Genomic DNA, 23,298 nt, shown 5'->3' with positions numbered 1-23,298 from the left:
ATGACTGGGCTGAAAATTCATTTAGGGGTCAGGAGCAGAGGGGAAATACAAAAGAAGGAAATTCTGCAGACAACAACAATAAGAGAAGCACAAGAGGAAATATCCTCTTTTGTTATTTTGTTACTGTTATTTTATTTTGTAGTTAAGACCATATATTATATAAAACATAACAGGAAAATGAAACAAATTTATAAAATAAATTGAGGTGTCTGGATGATAAAACACAAGAGCTTTGCCTTCATGTATATAGATATCTTGATATGTGATTGGTCTTTCACTTTAGATATCCAATAAAGATATCTAGCTTGAAACAAAGTTGATATGCTGCGAGATTAAGCCATACTTAGTTTGATGATGGGCCAGGAAATGATATATTTTCTAGATCTTATCCTTAAATATTGGCTATAACAAATGCTGATATAACAAAATACAAGCTTTTATCCTTAGACAGCAAGAAGGAAACTTGAATGAATGAATGCAACTTACCTCCAAGTCCTCTGAAGGGAGGTGAAAAATAAATACTGTGTTTTACCAGTGTTCTTCCCAAAGCATTACTCTAATAAGCATGCAGGAGGATGCTGTGAGCAGCTATAAGATCCAATCTAGAGGTAGGTTCAAGGCCAGAGTAGGACAGTGGTTGAAGAAATCCTCCCCGGGCCAGTAACACTTCATAGAATGCCCTTTTGTGCTGGGGGATGAGTCTATGGCCTATTTTTATCTGATTCAAAAGGACATTCCCAATTTCAACCTTGTTAAAAAAAAAAAGAGGCATTTTTGTACCTGCTATTATAAACAGCTAGGATACAGAATAAGGCTGGCATAAAATTATTTAGCAAGCACATGCTAGCTATTCCAGTTTGAAATCTACCAAACTGTAAAATCAAGGGGGAAATAAAAAGTTGAAGATGGAGCTGTTATTCCTCAAGATAAGGAAACAGTCTTAAAAAAGAGGGATTAGGCACTCACTTAACTCTATATGGAGAACATCCTTCTGAGGCTAGGAGGGGTATGAGGAATAGCATTACCAATGGCTGACAATACCATTTGGAGACCAAAAGGAGAAGAAAAAAAGGCATTTAGGAAGCAAGTTCTTCTGGGTCTGACTAGATAAGTGAATCTAAGGCAACCGTACCAAAGACACACTACCCATTACACCAGCAGAAGCTGGTAAAAACATCTCAAGACATTTTAAACCCAGAGAAATGTATGAAAAATATGTTAACCAAGCAAATGAAAACCAAACCTCCAAGGATAAAAATCTCAGATTTGAAATCCAAGATACTCACTTTTCCTTAATTCTGTGCATTATTAGAAAAAATAAAAAGTAACAAATGTAAAGATTTGTTTTATTTCTACTGGGAAAAGAGGAGGATAAATAGAACTGTTTTCCAATTTGCTCTCCACTGTGTACACACATACCCACACGCATACAAAAAAATACACACACACCAAAAATACCCCAAACAAAAAACAAACAAAAAGAAAACAAGAATTAAAAATCAAAACACCCTCAAACTGCATCAATACTTTGGATTTTGACCAAAAGAATAGATCCTGGGAGGAAGTGCAAAATGCAAAATCAAATGACCAAAAATGCTGAACAAACAGCATTATTAATATACAAAATATTTATATTACTGAACTAGTAACAGTTGATGTTCTCCGTGTCTGTAAAACTTTGGAACCACATAGCTGATTTGTTAAATCTAGTCCATGCCAACTTCCAAAAACCAGAAAAGATTTTAGTTAGCTTCATTCTTTGATGCCTCATCAAAATTTTCTACAAGATCTGGAAAAAAAAAAAAAAAAGTAAATGAGTTAAAGATACAAAAAAAAAAAAAAAAAGAGGTAAATAAAATTCCTAACTTCTAACCCCAATAAAACAAAGTTGTTGCTACTAGAATCAGTCTGAAAATATACAGGACAAGGAACAGAAATGAATTGGTGGCATTTCACTAATAATGCCTCATTTATCTGCTTAAACAGTAACCCAAAAGAAATTTTAGTCTTTTGTGTATACATACTAAGGTGAACAGCATTTCCAGATGTCAATCATAATTCCCACAGAAATATTATAGTAATAACTACACAAATTTATAGTCACAGTGATTCCAAATTCATATGCAGGCAGCAAAGCTTTGTGTGACAATTTCTGATTCTAAGTTCTAAATGAGAGGGCTTCTATTCTCTTTCATTAGATCATATCCACATCATTGTGAATGACTATAAATTCACAAGCTCACCAGCAACAAAAAATTGCAAGTCCTTATGCAATGAATTAAATGAGATCAGCAGTATGTTAAAAATCTTAAAACTAAAGAAATGTCACTTACCTGGAACATCATCATCTTCCTCATCAATGTCTTCTGGTTTTGGTGCTTTGCTATCCAACACTGCAAAAATTTTATTTTAAAATTAGTCATTGAGAACAAAGACATCTACAGATACTTTATATTTTCTTCATGTCTAAATCTTATATAGTTGTTCAGAAAAAGCTAAATATTGTATAATCTAATGCCATATTTTTTACTTAATACTAAAATCAATAAAACTGTAACTTCATTAGATATACCCTAAATACAGCTGGCTATTTCAATGGGCACTGCATGTAAAACATATAAAAAATGGAGTAATGCAGATTAGTTTGAATAAAAAGACATGGTTAATTTATTCTCCAAATTAAAAAATCAACATTCAAGATTTTTTTCATCTCCTTTGGTATAAGAAAGTATCTACCTATGTAGTATGAGCACTGAAATAATAGGCTGTTTGATTTTTAGGAGTGACAAAACACGTATGTGCCCGAATGGCATGATTCATTGGTTGAGTGTCAACCTATGAACCTGGAGGTCATGGGTTCCATTCCTGATCATGGCACATGCCTGGGTTTTGGGCTCGATACCCAGTAGGAGCATGCAGGAAGCAGCCAATCAATGATTCTCTCTCATCATTGATGTTTCTATCCCTCTCCCTTCCTCTCTGAAATCAATAAAAATATATTAAACAAAACATTTTTATTAAAAAAAAAAGACACATATGAAACCAAAACTATTTTGGAAATTCAGAATGTTTGGTTGCTACATTTATAGTACAATCAATACTAAACAAAAATATAATTCTGTGATAGCACTATGTTTTTTTAAATTGTATGGATAAGCATTTTATTCATATATCTTAACTGCATTTTTTCCAGGATATAAAATGTGATAGAGCAAACTCAAGGACGTGGGACTCAAATGACAGTGGGGCAAAATTCAGAAACTGTTGCCTTTAAAGTTAATAAAGTGTTCATTATGTAGAACTTCTTTTCCCTTCTCTTTGGCCACCTACACACTCCATTTCTCAACCATAGAAATAAATATGTCTAAAATCGGTCTGGTTTTGATAAGCAATAGTAATGACATCAGCCTGAGTTCTAGCTCTGGAACGCAGAACTGTGACCATACAGTGACTTGTGGGCAGTTAGGTCCCAACATAACTCTCCTTGTCACCACACAGCATCACTGATTTTGAGCCAAGACTTGTGCTCTAAATATAATACACCAGTTAAACACAGGTGTTCTGGAATACCTGCTCTGTCAAATGAAGGGGAAGGTGGGAGGGGAAAAGGAACTATGATTCTATTTTTAAATACAATAGATTTAAAACTATAAATGGTGCAAAACAATGTCAATGTATTTAGTATCACTGAACTACATACTTAAAATGGTTAAAATGGTAAATTTTATGCTATGCATATTTTACAACAATCTAAAAAGAAAACCTGTATGTGTGTGGGTTCTGAAAACTATGACCATGGGTTTCATAAGTTTTCACAACTGTCTAATAAATTCCCAGGTCCAACATATAATCTGTTATAACTCTTTCTGCAACGTAACTCCTATTAAACCTGCCTGCTTGAGGCCTCAATAAGTCTCCATTCATCAGTAATTAGTAAAAGCACTTACCCACAGAAATCTCCAGCTAAAAATAATATAGAGGGAAGTATGATCTAAGAGTGGGTGTTAGACAAGGAGCCTGTGGAAAAGTCACTTGCTCCCAGACTGTACACCTTTCTAGGAAGTGCAGAAACCCCTACCTCCTATCCCACGACTGGCCTTGTCCCCAGTCCTGAATAGTAGCCACAGGGGAAGTAAAGGCTTGTCGGCAGGAGTTACAAGGCCTCAGGGTTACACTGATTAACTGTCAGTTCCAGCACTTTCTAGAGGATCTGGCACCATTCCAAACAGCTGAGGCTGGCTGCAGCCACAAACGGGTCTTCACTCTCTTGCCTCTAGTCTAGAATGAGCCTGCAAGTAAGGTTAGTGTGGGCTGTGCTGAGAGAGCACACAGCAGCTCAGAAGCTGCAAGAGGGCTGTGCCTGTCTACAGTCACAGGTACAGGATTTTGCACTAAAAATTGCCTTAACGTGAGAGACGTTATTTCAAATAAGGGGAAAACTCAGAGCCACAGGCTACAGTTGTCATCGACATCCTATTTATAATACACCCAGGAGAAACCTCTACCTCTGCACATGAACTGAAATCATACTTGCGTATCCTCTTACTCTCTCCAATTAGAATGTGAGCACCCCTGTGGTCTTTATGTGTGTACTAGAGGCCCGGTGCACAAATTCATGAATGGGTGGGGTCCCTCGGGATGGCTTGTGGGGATCGGGCCAAAAACCACTGCCATGGGCTCGCGCCCAATCAGTCCCGATTGGGAGAGGCTCACACCGCCACAGCAGCGCTCGCCAGCCGTAAGCCCTGTGTCTAGCACCCTCCCGAGGGGAGTGGCTTGCGGGATTGGGCTGAAACTGACTCTCTGACATCCCCCAAGGGGTTCCAGATTGTGAGAGGGTACAGGCCAGGCTGAGGGACCCCATAGTGCACGATTGGGGCCGGGGAGGGGCCGCGGAAGGGTTCCAGGGTGTGTCTGGCCCAACTCACTCAGTCCCGATCAGCCAGATCCCAGCAGCAAGCTAACCTACAAGTCGGAGTGTCTGCCCCGTGGTGGTCAAGTGCACATCATAGCAACTGGTCGACTGGTCGACTGTCTGCCCCTGGTGGTCAGTGCACATCATAGCGAGCGGTTGAGCGGCCTTAGCATATCATTAGCATATTACGCTTTGATTGGTTGAACTGTCGACAAGTCACCAGATGACTAGACACTTAGCATATTAGGCTTTTATTATATAGGACTAGAGGCCTGGTGCATGAAAATTCGTGCACTGGGGGGGGGGGCAGGTCTCTCAGCCAGGCATGCCCCCTTTCACAGTCCTGGAGCCCTCAGGGGATGTCTTACTGACGGCTTAGGCCTGCTCCCTGGGGGGAGCGAGCCTAAGTCGCAGTCTGACCTCCCTCTGCAGGAGGCAACCGGGCTGATCAGGGGAAGACGCTGCCCCCATCACCCCGCTGCTGCTGCCACTGCCAGCCGCCGCGGCTGCCTGAACCCCGGGCCTCGCAGCTGCCTGAGCCCATGGCTGCGTGAGCCCCAGGCCTCACAGCTGTTAGCACTCACGGGCCTCGCAGCTGCCTGAGCCCACGGCTGCCTGAGCCCTGGGCCTCGCAGCCACTGTGGCTTTGTCCAGATGGACATCTGGAAGATGTCCACCCTAATTAGCATATTACCCTTTTATTAGTATAGATAGCAAATCTCACACAATGCCTGGTACACACTGTGTTCTTGCTGCCATTAATCAGAAGTATCAATTGACTGTTTATAAAATGTGGCCTGAAGATCCTGGCACTTTCCTTTTAGGTAATTACTGTCTACCAAAATGTATTCAAATATTCCCTATGCCACACTGCATAATTATTAAAGAAGCCAACTAAAAAATTTATGAAGCATACAAGTAACACTATAAAAGTAAAATATACATACAGGCAAATCCTTCCAGTAATGTGACACCTTTAAAAATCATTAGGTTCTTTAAGGTGGGGAGGAAAAGAGGTACTAAAATGAAATACCTACCTTGCCGAGGGAACTGTTCAGCTAACTTCCTAAGGCTTGTTAAGCTGTCAGCACCAAGCTGACTTAATATTCCAGGAAGCATTTCTGTGATTGGTTTGGCTTCTGCATGACCGGTAATTGCAAAGGTGTTAGCAGAAAGGGAAGCTTGGACTTTGGGGTTGTTGAAATGAATAACTGTTCCATCATCTTTAATCATATTTACCTGTATGAACACAAAAGAAAATGTACTTCACAAAATAGGTACAACTAAAACAGTATCTTTAAAAAAAAACCACAATTTAGCCAATTATGTTGTTTTTAGTTGGTAGTTATGCATTCCAAAGGTAGTAATTATCTTAGTGGTATGGGTGGAAAAAGACCCTAGCAACAAAGTAAATTGTGTAGATAGCACAAATTACTAGGATGGTCAAAGAATCTAGATTTTACATTCATACTTCTACTATGAGAAAGAAATTCATGCCCACATTAAAAAAAAAAAAAAGTAATAATGAACCAAGAACTGGCTTCTTAATGAAATAGCCATTATCTTACTCAGTTTACACTATCAAAACTAAATTGGTACAGATATCATCTGGTAGCATCTTACTTAGGGGACAGGTTGTAATGGGGTAATAGTGTATGGTAAAAATAACCACTGAAAATCCATAAAGAACACTCAGAAACTTAATCAATCAGGTGTTTCACTCCTTTGAACACTTAGTAAGTTTATGAAAATTTCAACTTATCATGTCATTCTCTGTAGAGAATTTTATCAGTTCCTCTAATTCTTAAGTGTTGCTTTTCAACAACCTTCAATAACCCTTGTAAATGTGAAAGAAGCTCTCCCACCCACTTGCCTGGCTACCTGAACATGCTTTAACAATTACTGGGAAACCTTTAAAGCCATCCTTACATTCTTTCTATATGAATTGACTATTTCAGATTTGATTTAATCCATAGCCTGGGTCTTATTGAAAAGGAAGGTTGAGCATGTGCTATTTAAAATGTTATTTTTCTCTCACTCGTGCACTTTCTGTTTTAGTAGAATTGAATTTGCATATGTTAAGTGTGTAAAGAATGTGCTTTCACTATGTAGTTGACTCCACTGGGTAAGTTACCTTGGTGGTAACATGCTTATTATATAAAAAGGTTAGGAGAGTTAACTCTTGGCTACTTTAGAAGCATTTCATGATCCATCCAAAAACTGCCCTTGTCACAATCAAGCAGAGATGCTGAGTGTTCTCCATGGTCAGTGGAAGTGGGCTTTTCTTCCTCAGAGGTGATCACCACCACTGATAGACAGCACCAGAAAGGTAGGGGAAGAAAGGGGCGTCTAAATTTCAGGCAAGACCTGGAACACAGAGAAAATAAAGGCAAATTCCCTGGAAAACTATAACTTAACCCCACAAATAATTTTCCCCCAAATTTTTTTCTGACAGAAATCACTATTTCAATTCTATACCCTTCCATCTCTCAGTATTGTAGTTAAGGGTCTATTTCATATATATATATTAGAGGCCTGATGCATGAAATTCATGCAAGAGTAGGCCTTCCTTCCCCTGGCTGCCGGACTGGCTTCCCTCCAGCAGCTGGGATCTGGGCTTCCCTCGCAGACCCGGCTTTGTCCAGAAGGTCATCCGGAAGGACGTCTGATCTAATTAGCATATTATGCACACACACACACACACACACACACATATACACATATGTGTATATACACATATACACATATACACACATAATACAATATATATATTTTACACACAGTAAGCAAATCAGAACTTGAACTTGTGTTTCTTAACTATTTAGTTTCCTTCCTATTATGCCATTCACATTCTTAAAATGTTTATTTAATTCAAATCCAGCTGTTCTGAACAAATATCTTCTTTTTTTAAAATATATTTTTTTAAATATATATTTTATTGATTCTTTTACAGAGAGGAAGGGAGAAGGATAGAGAGTTAGAAACATCGATGAGAGAGAAACATCGATCAGCTGCCTCCTGCATATCCCCTACTGGGGATGTGCCCGCAACCAAGTTACATGCCCCTGACCGGAATCGAACCCAGGACCCTTCAGTCCACAGGCCGACGCTCTATCCACTGAGCCAAACCAGCTGTGGCTGAACAAATATCTTGAGTTAAAATTTTTATATTAACTTTAGAAAAAATATAATTCTGAAGACAATTATAGTTTAGTTAGAACAGTTTAATGTTAAAGTGGCTGAAAATCTGGAAGAGAAATGGCTTGAAAAAAAAGTGGCACAATGGATATGAAATAAGATGTTGCTCTAGTCTTACTCTAGAATCACATAATTTAAGTATGGGAAAAGAATTAAAGATATGGTAGGACTATATTTTCCAAATCAAAACCAAACCACATAATTTAATAAAGGATTTATACAACACTTCCAGGCATTAAAAGCCTCTCAAACATTGGAATTTGTGATTTTTAAAATTTACAGATGTTAAAATCACAGAAGATTTGAAATCAATATTGTTCTCAAATAAGTGAGGCCATATATGTGTTGAAATTCTAGTTACAATCTGTTGTTAAAGAAATAAATACTGAAGACAAGAAATCCTGGTTAAACAACATACTCAAGGACAAATAGCTGGTTATGTGCAAACCAGAACTTGAACTTGGGTTTCTTAACTTTCTGTTTAGTTTCCTTCCTATGGTGTCATTCACATTCTTAAAATGTTTATTTACCTATAAAAATTCAATTCTATGGTCCCATGAACACCTGCTAGAGAATTATTTATCTTAGAATATAGGCTCAATGAAGAATGCAAAAGGAAAATAGCATAGATATGTGGATAATATATATCTTCCTCGTTTACAAAATAAGTAAGAGGCTAACCCAGGACCAAAAAGAATAAACATTCACAAGTTTTCCCTCTGTTCAAGCTTCTTCTCCAAGGGCTAAATGTTATATCATATTTTACATCCTGATGTAGGTCTTTGTAGTCTGAAACACGTTGTTTGAGTTTAGTGTGAAAAGCAAGATGAATTCCATCTCAGACTGTGAAATGGAAATAAATTTATTCATGGTTGTTTTAAATGGGGTTTGTATAAAAAATGTAGTCTCGTGAAAAAGGCCCAGAAAGGGCTGGAGAGTTTAATTAATTTTAGAAGAGAAAGGATAAAATGCTAGAAGTTAAATAGGCCAGATATTTTGTTTCTATCTAACATTCCTTCCTCTCTACTGAGCAAATGACACAGTTATATAAGGCTCCTAGACACAAGCTATTAGAAACTATCAAAGGATGAAATTGTTGGGCTGATTAGACACCTCCCCCATCCTTTTAGAGTTAAAAAAAAAAGGGCTAAGGAACTTGTTAAATTCACAAAGCAAACTGCATGTATTTTATATGGAGAATTCACTTTCTCCAGCAACTTTACTGATGTTTGGTCTAAATAAGTCATACGATCTATATACAGTATAAGAACAAAAAGCAGACAAGTAAACAAAAACTATTAAACTAGCTATATACCCTTTCTCAATCAATCAGCTTCTTTATATATCAAAGTATTTTTTTCCACTTAACAGGTAGTTGAAAGGATGCTACTTGACCAATGGAGGAGGAGTTTTTGAGACCCCAGTCCAAACGCCCTTGCTCTTATTTTTGGTTTTAACAATATGGACACATCTTGTATTACCAGAAAATATTTTGTCCTTTCACACCTAGTGCATTTACATATGCAGTTTTCACTTTTTAGAAAAACCTTGTCCTGCTTTCCACCTTGTAAATTCTCATTTAGCCAAGTCTTGGGTCAGATGCTCCTAAACTTAAGGTGATTTATGCACATTCTTTACTTCGTGGGTATTACAACTAAATAGAATTGTCATAGTATAATAGTGTTTGCGAATTTTTACCTTATTAGAGACTAGAGGCCCAGTGCACGAGATTCGTGCACTGGAGGTGGGGGTCCCTCAGCCCGGCCCTCTCGCAGTCCGGGAACACTCGGGGGATGTCCGCCTGCTGGCTGAGGCCCGATCCCCCTGTGGATAGGGCCTAAGCCAACAGTCAGACATCCCTCTCGCAGTCCAGGACCCCTTGCTCCTTACCGCCCGCCTGCAGCGGAGGTGGGAGAGGCTCCCACCACCACTACTGCGTTAGCCAGCCGTGAGCCCAGCTTCTGGCTGAGCGGCACTCCCCCTGTGGTAATGCACTGACCACCAAGGGGCAGCTCCTGCGTTGAGCGTCTGCCCCTGGTGGTCAGTGTACGTCATAGCAACCAGTCATTCTGCCGTTTGATTTGCATATTAGTGTTTTATTATATTGGATGAACTCCTTGATATCAGAGACAATGCCTTACTAGACTTAGCAAGTATCCAGCACATAAGTCACTCAAATTTGCTGAATGGACACCACCTATTCAATTTAATCTAAATCATGGATGCCGTCAGACCTCAACTCCCAAATAGTAAATGAGGGGTCATCTCAAGGTTTAGAAATAGCACCATTAATAACCCCAATGAAGAAGCCCAGAATCCTCTGGGCTATATCTTTGGTCTGACTTTTTCCATTGTTCTGATCTTTCATAATCAGCCCAACTGCCCTACAAAATTTAGGGCCAGTTTAAGTCATTCCTCACAACTGCTACTATCAAAACTTAAAAAAACCCTGCCTTTTCTGGCCTCCTACTAGGCCGCACATATTAATCCCAGCAGCCTCCTATCTGGCAAATCTCATGCTTGTTTTATTCTTACACAGCAGTAGTTTTTATGGCTATCGGAGGCTCACAAAGTTATGCTTAACTCCATAGCACTTGCTGACAATTGCGCTCAGTTCAGAGAGGTAGTTTAAATTTTTCTGCTATGTGATTTTTAAAAAAATATATATTTTATTGATTTTTTACAGAGAGGAAGAGAGAGGGATAGAGAGTTAGAAACATCGATGAGAGAGAAACATCGATCAGCTGCCTCTTGCACACCCCCTACTGGGGATGTGCCAGCAACCAAGGTACATGCCCTTGACCGGAATTGAACCTGGGACCCTTGAGTCCGCAGGCCGACGCTCTATCCATTGAGCCAAACCGGTTTCAGCTGCTATGTGATTTTTTTGTATTAAAGTCCCCACTAGGCCAGGTAGCTGCAGTTGTGAAAACTGACAGTTGTCTTAAAATCAAGTTTTATTGCCACTCCTTCCTATAGTGGCAATAAATGTTTATCAAAAAACCATTTTTTTATTGTCTTCCTCCTATATCTTAATGGGATGAAATAATATACATTTTAAGAATAAGGCATATAAATATCTGGGGTTTTGTGAGTCTAAGGGATGTCATATTTTGAGGATTATGGGCTTTACACACACTCCCATGAGTCAGTATCTTTCTCATTCAATCCTTCTAAGCTCAGCACCTACTTATTTCTAAAGATTTATAAGAAGTATAACCTATTACTGTTGATATAAGCTAAAGCAAACAGCTGTCAAACTATATGTTATACTGGGATCATTTTCTCTTATGCACTGGTGGCAAGAGTCTGATGAGATGACTGCTCTACAGCAATGCTATAGATAGTGTAAAATGGCATACCCTTTCTGAAAAACAATTTGGCAATATCAATGAAGAGTTCTAAAAATGTTTATGCTCTTTCAGCCAGTAGCCACATTTCCAAGAATCTATCTGAAGGAAATCAGAAATGAAGGTAACTATTTATATACCTAAGAGTCCAACATGTGATTTTTTTTATTATCAAAGCATTACAATGTAAAATAAAGAAATGTTAAATCATAATATATTCACATATTGGAATATATGCAGACATCCAGGTTGGTGATTTAGAATACTTTGATGTGAAACAATTTTTATAATATAATGCTTTTTGGGGAAAAAAGGATTCCAAATTGTACATCTAGCTAGTCTCAGATATGTGTATGTATATGTATAAAAATATATGCATACAAAATTGGAAAGAAATACAAGACTAATAGTTATTTCTGGGTAATGGAACTATGATCGAATGTTAGTAACTTTTTCATGTTTTCTATATACCCCTCATTTTCTACAGTGATATTACATTTTTATATTGAGGGGGGAAAGCAAATTTAAAACAAAAGACTTTCATCAATAGATGAATAGATAAAATATGATACTATCCATACAATGGAATATTATGTAACTATAAAGCGAGTGAAGTTCTATACATGCTACAACATGGATGAAGGTTGAAAACATTATGCTAAGTGAAATAAGCAGATATGAAAGGACGAACATTGTGATTCCACTTATATGAAATATCTACAATAGTCAAATCACAGAGACAGAAAGTAGGTCAGAGGTTATCAGGGGCTATGGGAGAAGGAAACAGGGAATTATTGCTTAATGGGTACAGAGTTTCTGTTTGGGATAATGAAAAACTTTGGAAATAGATAAAGGTGGTAGTTGCACAACCTTGTAATTGTAATTCAAGCCAATGAATTGTACACTGTTTTTTTTTAATTGTACACTTAAAATGGTTTAAATGGCAAAATTTTATATTATGTTATATTCAGGGTGGGGCAAAAGTAGGTTTATAGATGTTTGTATAGAAAATAATACAATGATTAATAAATAATATAAGAATAAATTCTGTGTTTGACATACAACTATAAACCTACATTTGCTCAACCGTGTGTATGTGTGTGTGTGTGTGTACACACATATATATCACAATAATATAGCAAAAGTGGGAAATTAAAAGATAAAGTATGGCTGCTATGGAATGATAAGGTGAATGGACATGGTACTTCCCTTTTACTCTCCTATATTCAGAGCTGTCCACCCATTGGCACCTGAGGCTCTAATTGGAGGAAGAAGAAATTGTGGAAAGAGTTAACCAATAACTTTAAAAATAGGCAACTTGGTTAATAAATAATCATTATAACCCACAATATGAGGTTGTAATAATAAATGTATTGTAGCAAAGCAATTTAAGCTAAGGGCAGCAGAAGTACAAAGAAAGTGTTGATTCCTGGAAGATAGGGAAGGGTTCATAGAGACAGAAATATAGCCTAGTTTAAGAGCTGAATGTAACAGTATAACTCTATGAAGCAACTAGGCCATCTGAAGCAGAAATTCAGATTTTTGGTGACATTGTTCATCAAACAATTCTGATAAAAATAAATTGTTTCTGAGAAATGGAACCACTACTATTGTTGGTAGATTAATGTTATCAGGGGAAGAAAAGTGACAGCACAGTCACTATATCCAACTAGATTACCAAATAAGAAGCACATCCATATATCTTCAAATGTCACAGAACTTAAAACACTTCCAGAAATTTAGTTCTGGGTTACACTTGTGGAATTCACCTAGGAATGCCTTCCTAAAACCTGGCTTTGTATGAAAACAGTCTCTGACACTCCCCTGCCCTTTACTTTTTGACAGCTTTGGATTTCTCTATCTTTGGTAACATGTAAAAGAAATCTATATATGATTATAATTATTAAACCAAATCAACAAGCTAATGCATGCATAAAAGACCAGAGAAACTTGTCTCAATCCAAATAGTCATTCAGTTTTTAAAATTTCTCAAGAGGACTTAAATTAAGCTTTGGTAGGGGAGAAAAATCACCAATACTGACAGCTTAGGAAGTAAGGTTAGAACTTTACTTGGTAAAAGTGCAACTAGTTTGTGAGTGTTGGAAGACAGCATGCACGCATGTGAACACAAATGGTGCATGTGAGAATGTACATACCTATTATGTACCGTTAGTTTTGTGTGTGATGTTCTGAAGCTATGACTTTTCAAGAAGTTAGAATTGTACTGGCAATACCAACAATTCAGTTTAATAAATATTAAAATAAAAGTCAAAACAGGACATTACAGGAAAGACATCTAACGCTTCTTTGCATAAATATGTACGGTAAATGTGCTACCAGGAAGGTTTCTGAGAGGAAATAACACCTGCATTAAGACCTGAGGAAGAAGAAATAGCAATGTTCTTGGAAACAATGAAGGGGATTTCTTTTATCTATAATTAGAGGCCCAGTGCATGACATTCGTGTACTGGGGGAGGCAGGGGAGGATGAGGGTTACCTCAACCCGGCTTGCGCGCTCTTGCTGTCTGGGACCCCTCGGGGGCTGTCCAACTGCCAGCTTAGGCTCAGGGAGTGGGCCTAAGCTGGCAGTCAGACATCCCCTGAGGGGTCCTTAGCGCTGCTGCGGAGGCGGGAGAGGCTCCCACCACCACCACCACTGTGCTCGCCAGCCATGAGCTCGGCTTCTGGCTGAGCAGCAATCCTCCTGTGGGAGCACACTGACCACCAGGGGGCAGCTCCTGTGTTGAGCATCTGCCCCCTGGTGGTCAGTGCACATCATAGCGACCGGTTGTTCTGCTGTTTGGTCAATTTGCATATTAAGGTTTTATTATATAGATGGTGAAAATAATGAATTCTGCATGGGTGGTGCTCAACAATATAGGCTATAAGGCAGGTACTTCCCCTTTCTTTGGTAAGTGGTACCACACATAGTAATGACATATTAAATCTAACTTATGGCAGTGAAAATTTATACATTGGTTATTGTCAGAAATGGAATGATTAGGTATAAGTGGATCTAGATGGTTACATTACAAGTAATTGATGTTATGATAATTTTTTTAGTGTCTTTTGAAAGAAACATTAATCTTTGGCTTCATATTTGAGAGAAGTATCATCAAAATATAATAAAATGATTTAAAACATTCAACCAATAATTTTTGAAAGCGGTCTAGTAAAATATCTAATCTATGAAAAGCTATTACTAGAGCTTCTTGGCTAAGGTAATAGTTAGAGAGACTTATATAGCAGAATAGTGTTCTTATGGGGAAAAAAGTCCATCGTATTTGAAGAAATCTTGGGGTTTCTTTATTTCTATATTATTAGAAAAAAAATCTTATTTTACTTTAAAATTCAAGAGCAGTTCCATAATTTTGTCATATATGCAAACACTTTCAGACTGAAAAGTATGAATTTATTAGCTGTCTACTAAAAGCATTTTTTGGACAAGCATCCAATTTTATACAATAAGTAAATTCACAGCTACAGTCCTTCAAAGATATCTGAGTGACAATATCAGATTCTCCTATGGTGATATTTTATATTTGAAAAGTGGATAATTATTTGTGAATGTGCTATTTGTCCACATAATTTCACAATTTACAAAGTGATCATACCTCTTCAATACCAGCTATATTATTGACAGCCAGTTTTTTTAGAGAACTCTGAAGTTTTTTGTCATCAGCTGTAGCTGTTCTATGTACCACCTTCTTCTTTCTGCGAGCTGTACCCTGAAAAATAACCAAACAGAAGGGTTAGCATGCCTTGCATCTGGCAACTGCAATCACATGTCTTCCTATCCACAGTACTCTAAAACCCACATAAGAAATTGCTGACTTAATAGTAATGATTAATAATGCTCAGAATTGTTTGTCAGCCTAATCCAGATTTTTGAAGGTCAGTTCTAGCCATTTCTTATTCTTTCCAATATTCAGCCTTTATCATTTTAACACATTGTTTCAAAAGTTTTTTAATAAAAATAACTTATAACTTCAAGACAATTTAGTGTGCTTTATAACAACTTTCAAACATTATCAGGACTACTTTTTTACAGTACCTATCACACCCTGACAATAAAATCTAAAGACAGTCTGAATCTTTGGAGATTATGACATAATTAAGAATCAAATGCCTACTATGTGAGTGTTCTAGAGTCCTAGGATCCAGGAGTGAAAAACATCAGGTTCTTACGTCAAGGATTATATATTGTAGTGGAAGGGTAATAAACATTTATTTATTCAAGTAAATAAATATATAAACAAATTAGATCATTTCAAAGGGGATAAGGGTATTAAGAAAACATTGTGATAAGAGTATTGTGTGGGAGCTAAGCACTATTGTATTAGAATACTAAGGGAAAGCCTCTTTGAAAAGGTGACATTATGAGCTTAGACCCATGGGAAGTTCTAGGGGAAGACTGATCCAAGCAGAATGAAACAAGAATGAATCTGTTGTGTCTAAAGAGAGAAAGCAGGCCAGTATGGCTAGAGCAGAATGAACAATAGGAAAGGAGGAAGAAAATGAAATTAGAAAGATAGGTAAGGACTAGGCCAAGTAGCCTAGAATGCTATAGGAAGGAGTTAGATTTTATTACAATTGCAATAGAAAGTCATTGAAAGGTTTTAATCATGAAAATGACTTGATTTGATTGACAATTTTAAAAGATGACCGAGGTTCCTATAGAAAATGAATGATAATGAGATTAATCAGGAAGCTACTATAGCAGTCCTGATAAGAGCTGAGGAATGTGGCAGTGGAGATGGGGAGAACTCAGACTGTCAGAAGAACCAACAGGACATGCTGATGAATTGGATGTCAGATATGAGGAAAAAAGGAATCTAGAATGATGCTTAGAAGTTTGGCCTAAGAAAATAGGCTGAAAATTATACTATTTACTAAGAAAGGAAAAGCTCATTTCTAAACAGGTACTTAGAAATTCTAAATATATTTTTCCACTGAAAAACAATAGAAAATAATAGATAAAATTCCTGGGCCAATTTATAAAAATGAAACTGAAAGCAGAGCCAAAATACTAACAAAGCAGCCCAAGTCTTGAGGGCTACAACTTTCTGAGACCTGGCAGGAGTAAGGGGAAAGGAATGGAGGTTTCCATCTCTGAGTAGCTCCTAGAGTAGTACACAGCCTTATTGAGGGTGGGCAGGGGCTTCAGTTTCAGCAACTCCAGTGGGAGTGGAAGAGAGCTCTGTGAGTAGCAGCAGAGATTGTGATAAAATCCAGCTGCTGAAGGAGGGACCCATGAATAACTACATAGATGGTCATTTATTTGTGAAACATTTCTGACTCAGGGATAGCTTAATTGCTTGCTGGATACCTCAACTCAAATGATCCTCAGACACCTCAAATTCGATATATCTAAAAGCTTATTAGTCCATCAAACAATTCTTATATTTCCTAAGTTTTGTAGCTGGTTGTACCACCATATATCCAGTCTCTAAAGCCAGAAACCTGGAGCTTATCCCAGACACTTCTCTCTCCTCTTCATTCCCCATATTCTATCAGTCAAGTCAATTCCAACCCTTATATTTGTGACTCACATATTATAGCAGCAGCATCTTGACTGTTCTCCTCTATACAAACTTCTATTTCATTCAATTTTCCACATTGCCAGCAGTTATCTTTCTAAAATGACTGTTATTTCCTTCTTAAGGTCCTTCAATAGTTGCCCCTTGACTCTAGGATAAAATCCTCAGCTCCTAGTAGGGCATATAAGACTATAATCCAACCTCAAATTATAAACTCTAAACTCTAGCTGTACCAAACTAAAGCAAAACATCCCATTAAAACACCATATTACCTCAGCATTCTTTGTGCCTCTACAGTATGAAAATGACAATCTCTTTTTAATCTACTCACTTACCCTGTCACCTGTCTACCTAGCGATAAATTTTATTTATTCTTCACATCTCAGCTCAGTGATTACTTCCTTGTCTCTCAGGGACAAGAATGCCCTGTACTTCATTTTAACATTTATTACTCTGTAGTGTAATTGTGAGCATGTCTCTCAAGTTGAGCTGTGTCAAGAGAAGGAAACTTTAACTGGTTTATATTCTGTGCTATGCACATAGTAGGCGCTCAACAAACTATGTTAAATGAAAAAATGTGCCAACCACCTCGTTTAAAATAAATATAATAGTGATGTGCTGTATCAAGCTTTTCTAGGTATATTCTATGATACTTGAATATCCCCAGTTTTTGCATTGGTACATTACATTTGATGCTACAATGTGCCTACTTTGTTTACACGAATGTTAATGACTCCAAAGCCATATAATTGTATCACCATGAAAAGAGAAATTACTAGTCACTTCTTCCCTTTACCCTTTCCTGTCCCCATTCCCAGGAGCTGTGGTTATCATCAAACTAAATGACACAGTTGAGTTGCTACATAGTATCCTACCTATCCTTCCCCGGTCTGATGTAAGCACTATTCTTGCTTTTCCTTTTGCAAAGATTGTACTGGGCAGAGATAAGGGTAGAATGTTCTCCTTGAGCCTGGGGACAGAGCTGAAGGGAATCAAAGACGTTCCGTGCTTAGAACTAGCTCTTCCTTAGGCTTCAGAGTACATGGAATAAGAATGCTCATGTTCACATAGGCAGGAATTTGGGAGGAAAATCTAGCACTGAACAAAATGTACAATCAGCTGGAATATCTTCAATTAAACCACTTGTAAACCAAACTGTAGCAGAAAGAGTATCCAGCACATTTGGGATGCCCTGAAGGTGAATCTAACATAATAACAGCTATCAACCCTGGCCAGTGTGCCTCAAGTTGGTTGGGCACTGTCCTGTACACCAAAAGGTTGCTGGTTTGATTCCCAATCAGGGCACATGCCCAGGTGGTGGGCTCACTCCCTGGTAGGGAGTGTACAGGAGGCAGTCAATCAATCTCTTTCTCCCTCCCTAAAAATCAATAATAAATCTTTAAAATAATAATAGCTACCATTTATTAAGTATCTACTCTGTACCAGACACCAGGTTAGGTGTTTTATAAATATTACTCTAATTTTTTTGGAGCATCCTATGTAGGACTATTTCTCTTTTGCAGATGTAAAAATGGAAGCTTAACAAGTTTGGGTAGCTTTTTCCTGTATGTAACTACCAGATGTTAAGAGGATTCAAACAAAGGTGGCTATTTCCATTGCACCACCAGAAAGAGAAGTCTTCTGGTTAACTACTTTAGATCTTGACAAATTATTTTCAAATTGGAATGTGGTTTGATCTTGATTATTGAAAAGATTTTAGATTTTCAATAACCACAAATCCAAATAATAATAATATCTGATAATAATACATTCTCCTACCAATTTTTTTTATGCCACACTCACCTTGCCCCCTATCCGGACCTGAGCCTGAAGTTTGGCTAACTTTTCTTGATTCATGCTGTTGGTAAATCTAGGGGGGGGAAAAATAGATTTGTTAAAGTTACTGTTTTACCAAAATAAAATAACTGTTTATGCAACAGTACCTTCTGGTTCACTGAGTTTGCAGCATTCATTATCACCATGATATTAATACTGCCTATATTCTTAATAAATATTAATAACTTTTTCTAGCTTCATAAACCAGATATTAAAAGAACAAAAATTTAATAATATCATGAGGGAGCCGGATATACAAATGGGATTCAAAGTTACCTATTTGAAGATCCCTCCTTAAATGCATGATTAAGTAAAACTTAACCAATTACAAAAATCTCTGTAGGCAAGCCAGTTTTTCCCTCAAAGATTTTTACAGCAGAGAGCTGTTACCAAATGTTATTAGCGCAACCTTTAAGTAGACTTTTTTCTCCCAAATCACATTCTGTATTCCTTGTAAGCCATAAATAAAAAAAAGAAAAAAGCTGGACAAAGAAAAAATTCAACAATAGGCTCTCTAGCTGTCAAGATATGAGGTAGTCATGTCCTCCATTCAAGGTCAGATGGTATGTTAATAACAGAGAATGAGAACCAGGTTTTTAGAGGTTCAGTGCTTCTGCAGCACTTTCCACAGAGTTCATTCAATACCTTGCAGTGATATAATATGTCATACTTAACAAGATATGCTTGCATACAGGGCATAATGCCTCACTGCACAATTTGACAAAAAACATATCTTTGCTACATTAATACTAAAATTTTTTGGGGGAGAAGGTGAAGAGACTCTTAAATATAAGCCCTTTAAGGCTAAACTTAATTTTGAAAATCCTATGGACATTATAAAGTCATGAATCCTAGTCTGGTCAGTGATATTCATACTAAGGAAAAAAGTTCTTAAGTTTATAATGAGCCGTAACATTCCACACTATATAAACAAATAAAAGCCAATGTTAAAGCCTTGTTTTACTTGTTCTGTGGATCAAAAGATCATTACTGAGATGTGAGAGATGGCATAAAGTACAAGCCTTTTTTGGCCAATTCTCTAACCTCTTTATAATCATCATTCAGATGAAAAAGTCTGTTTTCTTCATTTGAGAAGTGAAAGAGAATCAAAGATTATTCCTAAACATTCCATATTCTGACACTGTACTTAGGCACTAACCTGTATATATATCTCTGCTTTAAGGCCAAATAAAGTCCAGTTTCCAAATAACATTTTTTTACATTAATTCAGTATTTATTTACAGTCTTCATTTTCCCACTTGTGCAGCCTAATCAAATAACATTTAGAATTTATGATTCCTTAAATCGTTGCTCAGCACTGAACCACAATGTTCAAGCAGCTAAAAACAATCTCTTATAGGAGGAAGTGTGATTAGAATACAAAATCAGAGGTCTTCAGTGTGTCATAACTTAAATTTGCTGACGTAAATCCCAATTGCTATGCTCAATATCCACAGAAAAGGACCAATATTCACTTTTCTCAAAGGAATTGGCTATGAAGATGTAGTGAACTAACAAAGAGCTAAGGACTTTTTTGACAAAAGAAAAAAAATGGGGGGCTAAGTGAAACTATTAGAACTAGACATAAGGTAAATAAACCTTTTGGGACTCCTCTGCATTTTCAAGTGACAACCCCCAAGGGATGGAAGAGAAGAGACAGAAATCAAGATAAAAGAGTCCTGACTTATCTGAAACAAAAGCAACAAAATGAACTATATCAATGTGTACAATGAAAGAATAGATTCCATTTCAGGTAATCAGGACAACAGAGAACTTGTTCTCAAGGAGTATCTCAGAAAAAAAGCATTTTAAGGAGGTTGGAAGCTCAAGGGGGTAAGGGGAAGAAGGGTGGTGGTCCTTTGTCTATTAGCAGGTTGGGGTGTACGGAATTCAAGTAGGAAAGAGGATTGGTCTATGAGAAATGTCAGGCTTAGAAAGTAAACCTTAAAGACCACCTAGTTTACTTCCCTATTCCTCAATCAACCTGTAATTTATTGTCTTGTGTGTAAGGCTGTCTCAAATACTTGCAAGCAGCAGCAGGGTAAAAATTATGAACAGTTCACCTTCCTCTGCAACTTAATAGATTTGCAAATGAAGGCCCAGAAGGGAGAAGACACTTTCTAGGCCCAAAAGGGAGAAGTAACTTCCTAAGGGCATAGGATCCTTGAGTTCTTCCTTGGGGATCCTAGAATCTTTTAGCTTTTTCCTTAAGGACTCAAGAAAGGGTGTCAACAATGAGGTTACACTCAATACTTACTGAGTGTCTATAAGTTCCAAACATTATAGTAGGTATTTTCACATACATCATGTTTACAGAGATATAATAATTTCAGCCTTTAGTCCTGACCCTTTTTGTTTTTTAATCGTGTTGGGTTTCTCTAGGAGAAGCATAAGCTTTGCAATCAGAAGAATCAAGGTTCTACTACGTAGCGTTTAGGAAAAGTATTTTACTTCTCTGAACCTTTGACTCTTCTGGACTAGAAAGAAGTGTTAACACCACTCACTCCAAAGCGTGTTTTCATGGGTAAAGGTTATCAATAGCACAGGGTCTATGACTCACAGCGGATACGCCAAAACTGGTAACTATTGTTACCAACCTCGAGGGGACAGCTATGGTTAAGGTGGAAGAACGTGGGAAAGGAAGTTGAAACCACCATTCACTAGCGATGTAACACTGTGTCAGTCAGTCAATCATCCATTTCCTGACAGCCTACTAAGCATCAAGAAGTGTGATGGGGCTCCCAACACCCGCAAGGCAGTGTCTCGGAGTGGGAGGCCGACCGGTCCACAGTTACTGCCATTAGGAGGTGAAGAGCGCTGCAACGTAATTCGGTCCAGGCGGTAGGGGGCCCGGGCTGCAAACCTCAGTTTCCCTCTCTGCAGGGGAGAATCAAAGGAGATGACAACAGACTGGCTGTGTAGAGCTCAAAGCTCACACCACTGTTTGGATAACGAAGAGTAACAGGACAGAGAGGCGGGGGATCACCCGCCTCCTGGGGCTGGATCTGGATGGCAACAGCGCGGGCCCGCTCGCCCCCACAGAGGGCGGTGGTGCTGGGGGACCTTCCCTCAGGTGCCGACCCCCAGCTGCGCCGCCGGTAACCGACAGGCCAGGCGAGCCGCCTCCGCCCCCACTTCGCGCGCCACGGCGGAAGTGGCAGCCCGAGAGGCTGGCGGGTGTCGGAAGAAGAGGGCGGGGGGAGACCGTGCGCAGCGGCCTATGGCCGTGGAGTGGCGGGACCGCCGGGGGTCTCACCTGAAGCAGGGAGAGTCCTCCAACACCAGCACGCGGCAAGAGCAAGATGGCTGCCTGAGCCCAGACAGAGAAAGACGACGGAGGCGGCGGCGGCGGGAGCGGGGGCCCACGTGATAGAGCCAGCCCTCCACAGAGCAACCTATCCGGGGAGAGCGTGTACGAACTACAGGGCCCAGCCTGCTCTGCGCCTCCCAATAGGAAGGTGACAGGTGCGGGTGGCCGCGCTGCATTCTGGAGCTTGCAGTCTCCCACGCTTTCCATTGTGTTGGTGCCTGCCATAGGTAGGGAGCCTAATAAAAAGCGCAGTGTGTATTTTTGTTTGGGTGTGTACTTTATCAGATGTCTTTTACTAGCCATTAAGTATACACTGTCGTACTCAATTAAGTATCCACTTAGGAGGCGAGACAGGAAAATTTTGACCTGTTATGACACACAGAGAAAAAAATTTTGGAGAAATACTCAACCCACAAAGTTTAAAGACAACAAAATAAAAATAAAAATAAATAAATTAAATAAATAAAAACAACAAAAGCATATAGATTTAACAAGAAGAAGCTTAACAGTTTAAATGCCTGCAGTGACTTCTGTCCTGGTTCCCTGAAGAGCTAGGTCAGTTTTGCAATAACAGATACCAAGTTCGGGTATTTTCCAGAGCAGGCATTAGTTAGTTGCATAATCCCTGAGTGGAAGAATTGCGGTTGCAAGGAAAATAAGGTCCAACGCTTCTTCTCCAGCAAGAAGAGGCGTTCTTGCGAGGCACGGAGACCATGTACCGCAGAACAGGTTTTCTAGGTCTCCTGGAGACCAAGCAGGAACCTAAGAATGAAATCCAGTAGTCTAGTCTTTCATGTTTGCGGAGGGGGCAGTGGGACCCGAGGCCAATGGGCAACCCGCCCACTGTTTGGAGCAGCTGACTTCACCAATCAATAATTTGCTTTGTTAATATTAAGTGCAGCGGTTCTAGGGGGCGGGGCTAACCTGCTGGCAGAAGCGACCAGCAACGGTTCTCCGAAGCCTCCTTCCCACCACTCACTATCTCAGCCCACTTTTTCTATGTCCTCCGACTGAACACCCCAAATCGGGGCTGGGTAGGGGGAAGCAACTTGCGTTTGAGAGCAACACCTATACCCTTCTACGTGATCTGCACCTTTAAACCCACTCGATCACAATCCGGACCCCGGAGGCACCACCCACATCCGTTTA

At 38.7% G+C, this 23,298-nt stretch overlaps 1 protein-coding gene across 2 annotated transcripts; it reads right to left on the bottom strand.

Moving 5' to 3' along the window:
* Positions 1–46: 46 nt before the first annotated feature.
* On the bottom strand, positions 47–22,231 carry BTF3L4 (basic transcription factor 3 like 4). 2 transcript variants are annotated; one of them, XM_079778302.1, is made up of 6 exons: positions 22,096–22,231; positions 18,807–18,873; positions 15,078–15,191; positions 5,953–6,154; positions 2,334–2,393; positions 48–1,789 (listed from the first exon to the last, which is right to left on the bottom strand). In XM_079778302.1, the coding sequence occupies exons 2-6, from the start codon at positions 18,858–18,860 to the stop codon at positions 1,743–1,745; spliced, it is 477 nt and encodes a 158-aa protein (XP_079634428.1). In that variant the 5' UTR covers positions 18,861–18,873; positions 22,096–22,231; the 3' UTR covers positions 48–1,742. The 2 variants fall into 2 exon arrangements, with proteins under 2 accessions (XP_079634427.1, XP_079634428.1); XM_079778301.1 differs by lacking the exon at positions 18,807–18,873 and having other exon boundaries at positions 47–1,789; positions 22,096–22,185.
* Between the last annotated feature and the right edge of the window lie 1,067 nt (positions 22,232–23,298).

This window comes from Cnephaeus nilssonii (genome assembly GCF_951640355.1).
Source record: "Cnephaeus nilssonii genome assembly, chromosome: 7".
Lineage (NCBI taxonomy): Eukaryota > Metazoa > Chordata > Mammalia > Chiroptera > Vespertilionidae > Cnephaeus > Cnephaeus nilssonii.
The sequence above is the reverse complement of the archived record's forward strand: the minus strand, read 5'-3'. Positions and strand labels throughout refer to the sequence as shown.